General features: G+C 34.7%; 1 protein-coding gene across 2 annotated transcripts in view; it reads left to right on the forward strand.

Moving 5' to 3' along the window:
• The window catches only part of LOC149420200 (putative inorganic phosphate cotransporter), a 416,275-nt gene that overhangs the window by 59,588 nt on the left and 341,715 nt on the right, over positions 1-14,972 (forward strand). For both annotated transcript variants that reach the window (XR_016302719.1, XM_089636514.1), the window contains exons 2-3: positions 12,627-12,763; positions 14,304-14,483. Coding sequence is in view for 1 of the 2 variants with exons in the window: in XM_089636514.1 (XP_089492640.1) it covers positions 12,627-12,763; positions 14,304-14,483 (317 nt within the window). In the remaining variant the exon portion in view is untranslated. The remainder of the gene's footprint in view (positions 1-12,626; positions 12,764-14,303; positions 14,484-14,972) is intronic.

The raw sequence follows: 14,972 nt of genomic DNA on the forward strand, positions 1-14,972 counted from the left end.
ATTACCTATTGTCAAACTGTTAATAAAAACAATTACAATCATACTGCCCAAAGATGAGCGAGTATTTTGCGATATCTACGCTGATCAAATTTTAAAAATAAAACATTGTGTTTTGATTAAACAATGGTAAACTATTACGTAATAGAGAGGTTTTTGTAGATACATTATTTCAATTGATTCTTCGGCTAAATATTTTACTTTATTATTTGTTAGAATTATCTTTGTCTTCAATGATATAATACATTGATAGAAAAATCTTTCAAAAGTTAGTTATCTAAAAAAATTGTCCCAATAATAATTGAATATTCGTTTAGACTTTTAGAAAAAGTAAATAGGTATCCCATATAAATAAATGTCGTAAATGTTTATCCTAGACACTATCTAGGTTACAAAACAATTCTTTAGAACTTTATGATCATTAAAAGATTTCCGCTATCTAGCGGCCAAAAATATGGGAAAAATTTGTTGCAAGAAAATATTTTTTAATTCGTAATTTGGAATATGAGATCGACAAATATGACGTTTACTAATTTGGTCTCAATGGTCGAGTGGACAAAGACGTTGTCCCGGTAAAACAGAGATGCTTGGTTCGATTCCCAGTTGAGACCGTTATTTCATTAAATATTTTAAGGTTTAAATTTAGATTTGAAAAATGTTATGATTTGAGGGATTTTTTTAATGTTTGAATGCTAACCCAAATCGATTAGGTATCGATTAATTTTACCTGCGAATCAGAATCCTAAGTTTGCATGTAGCAATCAAATATCTGGAAACGTGAGCTCCGTTGTCATGAAACATATACGTCTCAATCTGTTAAAAAATACGTTTCGCCATACGAAACAACGCAGAAATATCGGCCAAATCAAAAAACCATCAAAACTGCGCAGAAAATAGCGGAGTGATAATTTTTATTTTTTTTAATCGTTCAAAAATAAAATAGCTTAAAGTTAATTATTCCTTCATAATCTTCTTACGGATAATTTCCAAAAATAATACTTTGCTTCAACTTAATTGCTGTAAGAAAACATATTAAATTTGACGTAATCGTAAAAGAATCGAATATTTTGTTCAAATTAATACACCTTTACACAATTCTTCGTCAAATGTGCGGCCACTAGGTTGAAAATGTGACGAAATAGTATATTAGTGACCAAATACAAGTTTTGCTGTGTGAAATGATGCAATGCGATAATTTGGGTGGAGGGTATGGGTTCCGCCGCCCCGGGAACCATTTATTGGTTTTAAAACTCTCCCCGAGTGGTTCACTTACTGCGCAGCGGGCCGGATCGGGAAATACTGGTTGAGGGAGACAATTTTATCTCTCCAGCAGGAGTTTCCCAACCTATCGCCTTTCACTGCAGTGGGAAGGATGGATTAACACGTCCGTCACTTCTGGACACACTGACCCCCATTTCCTACCAACCCCTCATAACATTTTACTTCCATAGAGTATCTCCAAAGATGACGAAGGCCCGTGTGCTGCTACTAGAGAAAAAAAACACAAAGATGCAAAAGTATACATATACTATGAAACCCAAGCTTTTATAACGCGTATATACTTACGAGCCGAAACCAGTTTGCGTCGTTTGGGGTTGGTTTGTTCCTTTCCCACTATTAGTGGTTCTGGTCGCAAGTGTATACACGCCATTAGATCAAGGCCAGGACTCAATGTCGAAACACACTTAAACACCGATCCACTTTCATTATCAAACTAATCGATTCTAATGTTTATTTACCTTGACACTAGTTGTGTTTCATAATGGTATCACTATATCGTCGCATTAATTCGTAGACTGCGTAACTCCAAATTTTTCGAAAATACGTTTTTAATGCCATCTGGTGTTAAAATTAGACCCGCATCGACTAGTAAAACTCGAAAATTTAAAAAAAAATTAACCTTTTAGATAAACACAAATTAGAAAACTGCGTAAAATTATGGTGCCATTTTTACTCGCGAATACTTCGTAACTCCTTAATTCAGTATTGGCCGGTGAGCCGTGCACGCTTGTTGTGTTTTTGACTGAGGAAATTTATTTACGGTGTAATAGTTTTACCGTGAAATTAACTGAGATAAGTTGATTAATCAATTTTGAACATTTTATAACCTTAATTTTAATTGTGAAGTCACGAATAGTGTTTTGTATCTGTAGTCTAAACTGACGTCTTCTGCACCGTGTGACGCTCTGCCGTAGCTCTCTTGTTTTATGTGCCTCTGCGGTTTCGTAAATACCTAATAGGTCCTTGTTCTGTGATTATCTCTTCTTCAAGGTCACCATCTCTTTGCAAGTGGATCTCCTCCTGATGCATATCCGGATCCAGTTCTTCACTGTCCTCTTCAAACAAACCCAAAATATTTACGGTGGAACGTGCGGCAATTCCATCTCGTCTCTCCTCAGACACAGTCCGTTCTCTGTCAGGCATCTTCTGCGGGTCAAGCACATGTCTTGGTATGCCATCTACTTCAATGTTGTTGACTGAAGTAAGTCCTGTCACCCTTCCATGCACGATGTGCATCTCCCATCTACTGGTTTAACCGCAAGAAGATCGCCCACTTAGAGCTCAGTCAATACTTCCTCTTCTATATTCACTTGCGCAGAAGGTTGTCTCCACGAGTGTGAAGTGTGAACTATACTAGACAGCGCAATACCTCGATCATCCTGACTTTTTGCAGCCAAAGATTGTACCGAAACACTGCCTGCAGGGGATCGCTTCCACTTCTGGCTGCAGTTCTCTTTATTGTTTGATGATGTCGTTCAACTATACCGTTTCCAGCTGGTCGGTATGCCGCGCAAAATCTTTGACGAACATTCCATCTCTTACACTTATCTGTAACACTGTAGGAACAAAATGCAGTACCATTGTCCATGAGAACTACTTTGGGTGGGCCTCTTTCCCGAAACACTTCTTCCAAATGTCTGATAATCGAAGCTGCATTATCTGAATCGATTTCCCGCCACACGGCAAATCTACTTGGACCGCAATCGATAAATGTGAGTAAACGTTTCCTACCGAAATGAGTAACATCAACTGCCAAGCGACTCCAGGTTGTCACAACATTAAGATTACCCGCTTCATGGGATGATGGTGGAGGGTCAATAATTGTCCTGCATTGTACGCAGGAACGCACGCATCTATCGACGTCCTTTCTTCTCGCCTCGGGATCGACCAGCCGGGCAAGATGAAGCGTTCACTTTACTCCAAAGTGATGCTGAGCATGAAGAGTTTCTATGCTTAAAGCACATGTTTGCTCACCAGTTCCACTTTCAAGTCTCTCCCACCTATCTTAACACTCTGAGGAGTCTCTTTCACAACGTTTCCTGTCATGGCTACTCTTTGCCCGGGTCTTGCAAACCCTAGTAAGTACATCAGTTTTATTTCTACAGGACAACAAGGGTGATCGACAATGTCAGATCAAATTCTTCTACAATCTCCTTCATCAACTCCAAGCGTCACTTAACGATCATCTCTGACACGACTACTCCCGGTCAGTGTAGATCTCACCCAGCACAAAACCGTCGCCGAATCTGTAATGATCTCCAGAGTTTGAAGATTTCACTTGAGAGTCAGATTTAATCCCTTAAGGAAGGAAAAGTACCAGCATTTACAAGACTTAAAACAGACATTAGAAAAGGATTACCACTCCTTTAACGATAACCTTCCGCATCATTAAAATCATTAAAATGCATCTAAATAGACTGCCTCGACATACACATACATTGTTGTGTTTTATTTTGTAAATGTAAAATTCCTATCTCCCAAATTTTCCGCTAGGTTGTTCATAAAACTGTTCGCAGAAAAGTATGTACCTTTTGTAAAATGCGTATCTCCATTCTCGGTTTTTACGTAAACTTCGTAACTCCGATTTGAAATAGAAAGCCTTAACTTACAAAAGTTTAATGATTGAAAATAAATTTCCAAATATATTATATGTTCGAAACATAAATAAAAAGAATAAGCCGTCTTTCATTTTTTTTCACTACGAGGTTTTTTGTGCCTCCTGTAAAATTTTACATTTGGGAGTTACGCATTCTACGAATTAATGCGACGATATGTACTATCTTGTTCTCATCTGAACTCATCTTTGCCTGTTTATCTTTATATGTCAGCAGGTAGCATTTTCTTTTCACTTGAAAGACGAGCCAAGGACAAACTTATCGAACCAATTTACTTGATCACTTCAAAGTGATCTTAAGCTAGAAAGAAATACAATTTACACAATTTATACAAAATTTCCCCGCATTTCTAATTGACGTACACTTTTCTAATTGATTATTGAAAAACATTTTTCACTGATTAATTTATTCATTTAATCTTTTGAATGTAATTTTATTGAGATTAATTTGTTGGTATGCAAAGATTTTCTAGTGCAAGTAACTTGAAAACGGATAGTGAAATGATTATTGTTATTTATACATTTTATTCTATTTTTAAATACATCTTTTAGAATTTCTATTTTGTTTTCTTGATTGAACGAATGATGTTGAACCTTGGAAGAGGTAATTAAATTATTTCCCGATATTCGATCCAGATGAATTTCGGCATTTAATGACAATGCATTCTATCAACTTTTGGTGGCATTTATACACACACATTCGCATACACGCATTTTTTTCTGAAATCGGATAGCATTATGTTTAGTAAATAAAAATTTCAGTCTCTGGGGAAGAAGGTTCAATCCTCAGTCAAACCAATAAAACAATAGTAATAATTTTTTAATGTATTTATTAATAAAAATAGATATATTATACATGTTGATTTTTCTTTAATTTTTTTTAATGTTAACTAGAAATTTAAACAATATTAAGTGTAATAAACTGTTATATTTTGCCTTTGTTACAAGTCAGTTTGAGTACAATTCTCCAGTCTGAAACCCACATTACAATATTCTTGTACAAGCTATTGAAAGAACACAAAATAATTTTTTACGTTTTCTTAGTTTTAAAATGGGTATTCAAGCAATTTGATGGAACTACGACAAAAGGATTTTCACCGACTTGGTATTTCAATATAAAGTTCTAAATTATGCATTTAATAGTCCAGAATTGCTTGCATTGATAAGCTCTCGGATTATACTACGTAATACTAGAAGTCGGAATTATTTCACTGCAGAAATTCTGGTACTAACTAATATATGTATTCCTCATTTCCCAGAATACTTATAGAGGGAAATAATCATACCGAGTCAGCGGACATCTTTAATTTATCTCAACAAATACAAAAAATTGTTACTGAGACAGTTTAGTTATGTTTAATAAATATGTACTGTATTAATATAACCACTGTTTGATAATGGCTTTATTTAATATTCGCAGTATTCATAATAATTTCAAATAAAAATATTTTTCTTTAAATATAATTTTTTTTTTTTTTTTACGAATTAAACACAATAACAAGAAATACAATGTATACAAAATATTGTATTAATATGCAGAGTGATAGCCCTGATAAAATACCACTATTCAGTATCGATTCGTTGCTTGAAATGGCTTAAGCCGTGTTTGATGACCAGAACTGATTAGCTAGAAACTTCCCAACCTTCCCCTTAATTTGTGAACAGTTCCACTTGTACCACGTGGTACTCACACCATTGGACAGGGTGTGTTGTTACCAGAGATGTGCAAAATGGGTACCCAAAACCATTTGAAATGCAAAATGGAAATGGGTCAAAATTTTTCCATTTGAAAATGCAAAATGCAAAATGGTTTTTAGAAAAGCATTTCAAATGCAAAATGCAAAATACCTATTTTCAAAATGCATTGAAAATGCAAAATGGTTTCTCAGGTTAAACAATTAAAATATTTATAGAATTTTTAAACAATTTTTTCATTTAATAATGGACATCAATGTAGAAAAAACATATTATATGATGGTAAATCCAAAAACACTACGACTACAGATTATGAAACCACAAAAAAATTGCGCGGGACTATTGTTGCCAACGTAAAAACATAGAAACTGCTATCTAACATTTAATATTACAGCGTCATGGCCCCTTGTTTAGTATTTGAATCAGTATTTTTTGTAATGGTATCACTCAATTGCCAGGGCATTGTAAATTATCTCTCATAGCGAGGTTGAAGACCGACTGATATTTGGGGCTTATGAAAAAAAGATGAGTGGAGATAGTATGAAGAATGTTGCAAAAAAGCATTTAAAATGGAAAATGCATTGAGAAAAGCATTTAAAATGCAAAATGCAAAATGGTTTTTAGAAAAGCATTTAAAATGCAAAATACCCATTTTGCATTTTGCATTTCCATTTGAAATGGATTTATTTGAAATAAAGCACATCTCTGGTTGTTACTCGCCTGAGTGACCAATGGCGACACGTCACAGGAAAAATGTATATATGTTTTGTTTTAATTCAATAAAAATGACACTGGATTACAGACAATTTTTACTCAAAATAAGCTCAGGAATCAATTCATTCTGTATAATATGCACATCTTGAACGACATTGTCGATATCGAAACAAGTTGGAATTTGAATAATTTATTAATATTTTACGTAAAGATTGTAAAGGTGGACTTATTGCCAAATGGCAATTTTGTTTAATCTAAATTCTTAGTGAAAATACGATGCTTGAAGCATTTTCTGCATGGTGTCAACGTAATATCATCACTAAATTGCTAATGAGAAAAGATCACAAGGTAAATGAAGACCTTATGAAATAGGACTTGTTATTCTTTATCCATTGTTAATAGTACTCAACTGCATTTTCAATGTATTTACTACGTATACATCCGCGAGCCGAACTGCCGAACTGAACCTTACATTATGGTAAAGAAACGAAGCAGCCGCAAATCGCGCGAAACGCCGCTTGCAGTTAATTGATCATCCCTTTCCAGTAATTCGTGGTACGTTTCGCGTTTCAGTTCGCAAATGTATACGTACCCTTATATTTCTTTACTAGCTGACGTGTGTCCAGCGTTTCTGGGGGTTATCCTTAGGAGATAGACATATACCATCGGAGACTTTTCTGTAAGCCTGTTCAAGATAAACAATTCCTAGTACGTTATTATGATGTATCTTATAAGGTTTAGCCAGCGTTAGCAATTACAAAACATCAACATTTCTCTACTTTCTATAAATATAAATTACATGTTTTATATACATAAACCTTCCGCAAAAAAATTCTAAATGATAGTGAATACCTTATCAAAATCCGTTGCTTAGTTTAGAAAAACTAAGAGCACAAACAGAGAGACACGGATAGCGACTTTATTTTATACTACAGGGTTTTCCAATAAGAGGTGTTATTTTGAATAGCCCGCTATTTCGGTAGATGTTACTTTTGAAGCTGTCATTTTTTGACATTTGACAAGTAGAAACTACGCCATTAATAAAAATGGAACGATACACGCTTTAACAACGCATTGAAATTATTAAAATTCACTTGAGTGAATCAAATGCAAATCATCTTAAGTGATGAGGCCCATTTCCACCTCGGTGGCTTCGTCAACAAGCAAAATTGTCGCATTTGGGGCTCGAAAAACCCAAGAGTTATTGTTGAAAAGCCTCTCTATCCTCAAAGTGTGACTGTTTGGTGCGGTTTATGGTCCGGCGGAGTCATTGGACCTTACTTTTTCGAAAATGAGGCTGGAGCAACAGTTACGGTGAATGGATCGCTATCGAGAGACGATTAATGATTTTTTATGGCCGGAATTGGATGGTATTGATTTGAACAACGTTTACTTTTAACAAGACGGCGCTACGTGCCACACAAGCAACGAAACCATTGATCTTTTACGATTGAATATCAAAATAAAACCTCTTATTGGAAAACCCTGTATTTAAAGATAATATTTTATCGTCTTTTTAACCTTACGTCTAAAAATGTAATCTTTTTCTTCTTCATTTATACACAATCTGAATTATTAAATATTCTCCTTGATGTATTTAAATTTAACACTTTTTATACATTAACCCCACACAGGATGCCCTGAAGAAAATAATTTCCCTCGGGGCCTAGGTCTTTTTAAGGAAGAGGAAGTTCTAGTAGTTAGGAATCCAGGGATCAGTTTGTCAGTCACTCCTGGTGTCTGATTTATGAATCTATCCCTCCCGCTATGGCGTAAGGCGATAGGTCAAGAGAGAACAGTTGGAGAGGTCCAAAGGTCTCCCGAAATCAGCCTCTCCCGATCTATCACGCTACGCAGTTGGTGGGCTGGATCATCCCAAACACACCTCACCCGATGAACCCGGGCACCCCTGCTAAATATAGCAAACGTAGCGAGCCATTTGGGGTGACCTATGGCAGAGGTGTAGGTTATTCAATAAATGGATAAAACACTCGATGATCAATTTAAATGAAATTGAGTAATCCATCGCTAAGTGTGTAATCTGATTTTTTTATAAGTGATAGCGACCATCAGGTATTATTGCAGTGTCTAAGGGCGGGTCTCCTGCGACTGCGGCAAATATTACCATAAACAATGAACCAAATATTTGTACAAACTTTTCGTCTGCATACAAAAATTTGTACAGACACGCCCAATTTCTCATGTTTGCACAAACATTTTGACCAATGTTTGATGTAATATTTGAGGAAACGCATCACAGTGACGATGAGAATTTAATTTTTTCGTTTCATTATTGTTATATATTATATGTACATTGCGGCGAAGATAACATGAGGTCATATTTTGTACACATTGTACTCGTCATCGGGCAGCAGGTATTTTATCAAAACTGATAACATTCTGATTGATGATAGTATTCTAGTTGCATGCTTTTCAAATAAGGAGTCCATATTTTGCGAAAGAATATATATCTAATAGAGAGAGTACATAGACCAGAGACGATTTACAAAAATACCAAGAGCTTTGAAACACCGGCAATATGAAGATAGACTCAAGGAACTAAGATTACCAACGTTAAAATAAAGAAGAAAAGGGGTGACTTGATTGAGTCTTTCAAAATTTTATCTAGACATTATAGTCGCCCTGGCATCCAAGAAATCTTCACCACCAACAAAAATATAAATCTCCGTGGATATTAAAAAAAATATATAGTAAAACACCTGTTGCATCCAATACTAGGAAACACTTCCTTGTAAATAGAGTAGTGGATGCATGGAACAAGCTTCCTCAACATGTCATCCAATCCTAGGAAACACTTCCTTGTAAATAGAGTAGTGGATGCATGGAACAAACTTCCTCAACATGTCATCCAATCCTAGGAAACACTTCCTTGCAAATAGAGTAGTGGATGTACGGAACAAACTTCGACAACATGTCATCCAATCCTAGCAAACAATTCCTTGTAAATAGAGTAGCCGATGCATAGAACAAACTTCCTCAACATGTCATCGATTCTAAGCCACCAATTTAAAGCTCGATTGGATTCTTATTTGGAGAGAAGAAAAGAAAAACTTATTGTAAATTTAAAAAACCAAAATACTGTTAAATTTATTGTGAAATCAGAAATTAGCGCATCAGCAGAATGCTGCCTGCGCATTATATGATAACAAAAAGCAATCTACTTAGTCCCTAAATGCATCACATCCATTGACCAAACATCAATGATCACATCTAATTAATTGTTTTTATAATCGCATCGATTTGAAGATAGATTTTACCAACTCTTTATTATTATATTTGAACAGGTAGCTACAAGCCGATAACAAAATAAGTTCGATAAAATAAAACAGGATCGATTAAATGCACGATGTTTTTGGGCGATACAATCGTAATTAATCTCATGTTACAAAACCTTTTTTTTAAATCTCTACATGCTGTCATCTTTCAAAGGCGGTGCAAAGCACAGACTAAATCAAAAATAAGCTATTGGGGAGGCATAAGAGTGTTGCATCAAAACCACATCAACGCAGGCCAGGCCAGGACACTGAGTCAAGTCAGTCTGCTATTTAAAAATAACCCATTTTATCTCAACGCATAGTATAAAGGAGAAACTGGTGAATCTACGTCACATATGGGGTCGATTTTGTGGTACAACTTTATTTAATTTTAGCTTTCCTCTTGCATTTTGGTTGCATTGGCAGGAAAGATTTCAGATTGATTAACTATCTAACTGTTGTGTTCCCACAAACAATTCTCCAACTCGTCGTTGAAGGAGATTTTAGAGAATAAGTTCTTTAATCAGGGATTTATTCAATACTTCGCGTATTACAAGAGTGACTTCGATGGTCGACCTAACTAGGAGCTGCCATCTTGCGGACTTCCAAGTAAGCTCTTCGCACTGCCCTCTATGAGTTCATCTGTGAAGCTCTAAGCTAACTCACTTCCCAACACTAACCAACATGCCGTTTGGCCACAAGGGTAGGTAGAGAGGACGTACCGCCAAACAACTCGGTCTTGGTACACACTCTCTGCCTCATTCACATTCATTCAACGTCTACATTGTCTTATTATTCTGACTCTTGAGTCTTCTGAGTCAGAAAATATATCAATAGTACCCCCAAAATTGTTGCCTAGATGATGGCATCCTATTGGTTAGTGAGTGTGTCTAATGTATTGCAGAAGAATGTTGCATTTTGTCTTATTTTCCTAGTCGGCACATGGAATTTTATAATGGCGACGATGGCAAGGCTGTCAATCAAGTTGATAATGACTCTATGTAATACAACTATGTCTGACACAATTCTCCTCTCAGACAGCGTTATTAGATGCAATTGATTCATCAAACTGACATAATTAATGTATTAACTTGGTATGTTGAGCTTAAAATGTATGTACCTAAGAATTGTATGCTAAACTCTTTCTATATTGTTAGAGAGAACTCTATACAAAGGGGACCAAATTGGTGAATTATATCCCACTTGACTTGAGGGTTCAATCTAAGGACTTGAAATCAATTAAAGTTCTGCAAATGAAACCAAGCATCTTTAAAGCCTTGTTAGTTATTTAATTGAACAATAAATGTCAAGTTTTCATCAAATATTACACCCGTCACGAATTTGTGACACTGGTATTAATTCAATATTTTTTAATATACCAATATTCATGTAAGATATTATAATGAGTTTTGAAGTTATCGTCTTACATTTTTTAATGTTCAAAAATAAATCATATTGTTTACACCATTGATGGAGTTGATCTAAGTTAGTCTGTAAAATGAAGCATTTTGTTTACACCATTGTTGAAATTGATCTAAGTTAGTCTGTAAAATATGCATTTAATACACCATTGATGAAATTGATCTAAGTTAGTCTGGATAATAAAGCATTTTGTTTACACCATTGATGAAATTGTTCAAAGTTTATCTTTAAAATAAAGCATTTTATTTACACCATTGATGAAGTTGATCGAAGATAGTCTGTATAATAAAGCATTTTGTTTACACCATTGATGAAATTGTTCTAAGTAAGTCTTTAAAATAAAGCATTTTATTTACATCATTGGTGGAGTTGATATAAGTTAGTCTGTAAAATAAAGCATTTTGTTCACACCATTGATGAAGTTGATCGAAGTTAGTCCATAAAATAAAGCATTTTGTTTACACCATTGATGGAGTTGATCTTAGTTAATCTGTAAAATAAAGCATTTATTTTACACCATTGATTGAGTTGATCTAAGTTAGTCTGTAAAATAAAGAATTTTGTTTACACCATTGATGAAATTGATCTAAGTTAGTCTATAAAAAAGAGCATTTTATTTATACCATTGGTGGAGTTGATCTAAGTAAGTCTGTAAAATAAAGCATTTTGTTCACACCATGATGAAGTTGATCTAAGTTAGTCTGTAAAATATGCATTTAATACACCATTGATGAAATTGATCTAAGTTAGTCTGGATAATAAAGCATTTTGTTTACACCATTGATGAAATTGCTCAAAGTTTATCTTTAAAAAAAGCATTTTATTTACACCATTGATGAAGTTGATCGAAGATAGTCTGTATAATAAAGCATTTTGTTTACACCATTGATGAAATTGTTCTAAGTTAGTCTTTAAAATAAAGCATTTTATTTACACCATTGGTGGAGTTGATATAAGTAAGTCTGTAAAATAAAGCATTTTGTTCACACCATTGATGAAGTTGATCGAAGTTAGTCCATAAAATAAAGCATTTTGTTTACACCATTGATGGAGTTGATCTTAGTTAATTTGTAAAATAAAGCATTTATTTTACACCATTGATTGAGTTGATCTAAGTTAGTCTGTAAAATAAAGAATTTTGTTTACACCATTGATGAAATTGATCTAAGTTAGTCTATAAAATAGAGCATTTTATTTATACCATTGGTGGAGTTGATCTAAGTAAGTCTGTAAAATAAAGCATTTTGTTCACACCATGATGAAGTTGATCGAAGTTAGTCCATAAAATAAAGCATTTTGTTTACACCATTGATGGAGTTGATCTAAGTTAATCTGTAAAATAAAGCATTTATTTTACACCATTGATTGAGTTGATCTAAGTTAGTCTGTAAAATAAAGCATTTTATTTACACCATTGATGAAATTGATCTAAGTTAGTCTGTAAAATAAAGCACTTTGTTCACACCATTGATGAAGTTGATCGAAGTTAGTCTGTAAAAGAAAGCATTTTGGTCACACCATTAATTAGGTTGATCTAAGTTTTTTCACAGCATTGATAAAGTTTATCTAAGTTAGTCTGTAAAATTTGGCAATCGTATTATTTTATATAATGTTATTATTTGTTTCAGATAAACTATTTGGAATCCGGCATCTTCAAGTCTTCCTGCTCTTCCTCGGGCTGGTGATAGCCTATGGCATCCGAGTCAGCATGAGTGTGGGAATAGTCGCAATGACTGACGTCACCTCCTCCGAGGCCGATGTTACCGTAAGTACACCTCAAATAATAATAATTCTGACTTGTTACACCTATGCTATGAAATAGGTTCCTATCTAAATCAAATGTTGTTAATTTGTTAAGAATCTGGTAAATTATTCGTTTTCCTGTTAAAAACGGGACTAGAGGCCTATAACCAATGATTTGACAAACTATCAGTAAAGGACGAATATGTTGTGAGGAAGTCGGATACACAGAACAACCGTGTTACTGTTTTTTATATATGTAACAACGTGTTCTTCAAAATAATAATACTTTCGCATCTCGACCATTATATTTATCTTGCCGAGGCCACCTGCGTTGAACACGTGTTGATTGACTAATATTTTATAAGGAAATAGTCATGCAGTCTCATATTTAATAGTATCTTTAAAAAACGTACTCATTTTTCTCCGTGGAGAGATAAATTATCAGGCCCAAATATTAATTTAAGAAAGTTTTATCGATTTTCCTTGATTACTACATGACGATACAAAATTTTTTCATTGTAATGAAAAAATAGTTTAAGGTGAAGCTTGATGCTAAATCACTATCTTTATAACGAATTAGTGTACATTATGAATACCAAAAATATGCTTTAGATAAATTGAAGGTTTTCCTTTCGTTTCGTTTGAGTAGAATACAAATAAAACAATAAATTACTCAATAAAAAATATAAATGAAAACAACTAAAAAACTTTTTTTTCAATAGAAATGTATGAACGCGTAAAGGAATCAACTCTAAAAAAATTCAGAATTATAGCTAAGAATATCTGTGACAGTTTTACTTGATTAACTTTTTTGCTTTCTTTTAAAATTATTTACAAAATAAATAAAAACCAGTTTTGTGCTTGAAATCGAACGTTTGTAGACTGCGTTTGTCAAGCGATTTTAATGCCTATTACCTACAATATAAGGTAGGTATACTAAGAATATACATATTTTTGGCTTGTAGCTTCCTCTTAAAAGGATTTTCATGAACACGTGTCCCGACATCATAATATATATTCGTAATTAGCTAAACGTTTATCAGGCAACCTGTTAATTCATTTTTACGGTCCACAATCCCGTTTTTAACTGGAATTAACAAAAATTTGAAGATATTTTATTAAGTTAGCAATAATCCTTTACCTCCGTGCATGATCAGAGCCGGTTCTGTGCAGGCGCAATCGGAGCAGTCCTTTCCGGGCGCCGACTTGCCAAGGCGCCAAGGAGTCAAGGAACCAAGGGGCTGATAATAACATAACACCTAACACAGCACCCTTAAGGTTCTTACTGGCACCAGTCGCCGTTTGGCTTCTACTTCTCCACCTTCCTTTTCCCCATCTCCTTCCCCTCACCAATACCTTCAGACCACAACAAAAGAGTACCCCAATCGAGGATGCCACAGTCTCACTGGCTCTAGACGGTTGGGAGCAGTAGGGACTCTTGTGCAGTATTCATATGAGAAAAAAAATACATATTACATATTAGTATTATAAAATAGACACTTACCCAAAAACTGAAGAAAAAAAAATCATTTTAATTTACGCATAATTTTTGTTATTTTCAGATATTCGATTGGCCCCGCAAAACGCAAGATTTAATTCTCAGCTCTTTCTTCTGGGGCTACATCGTGTCTCAGATCCCCGGCGGTATTCTGGCTGAGCGCTTCGGGGGCAAATACCCCCTCCTCGTGTCACTCACCATGAACGGGCTCATCAGCTTTTTAATACCCATCGCCTCTGAAAATGTAAGTCTTCTGATATTATAGTGATTTATTTTTGGGGTATTATGCCGTGTTGCGCTATCTCCTTCTTTAGCCAACGTTTCAGACAGCATTGCAGTGTCCGTCATCAGGGCAGATGTGTAATCGATATTATAATACTAGTGGTCCCGGCAAATACTTCGCTATTGCTAATGTCTTTGTCGGGCGTCTCTGACTTATTCCACCATTCACTACTGTATACCACAAAGTTACAGTTAAAACAATACATTTCATCGACTTCAATTCGACTCCGTATCTCATTTCGGTGCAGAAATATTGTGTTTAGTATTCCTCGGGAATCCTCGACTTCTTCTAACACCGTTTAAAAATGGACATTCACATTTGCTCTATTTCTATTACTTTTATTTATTTAAGATAATGGAAGACCTTACTGTGTGATTTGCGTATAAGGAAAGGGAACTCACTAGACACTGCCTGTGTGTAACAAAAATTAACTAACAAAATAAGAACAGA

This window comes from Hesperophylax consimilis, chromosome 10 (assembly GCF_061612785.1).
Source record: "Hesperophylax consimilis isolate HC1 chromosome 10, BYU_Hcon_1.0, whole genome shotgun sequence".
Taxonomy (NCBI): Eukaryota; Metazoa; Arthropoda; class Insecta; order Trichoptera; family Limnephilidae; genus Hesperophylax; species Hesperophylax consimilis.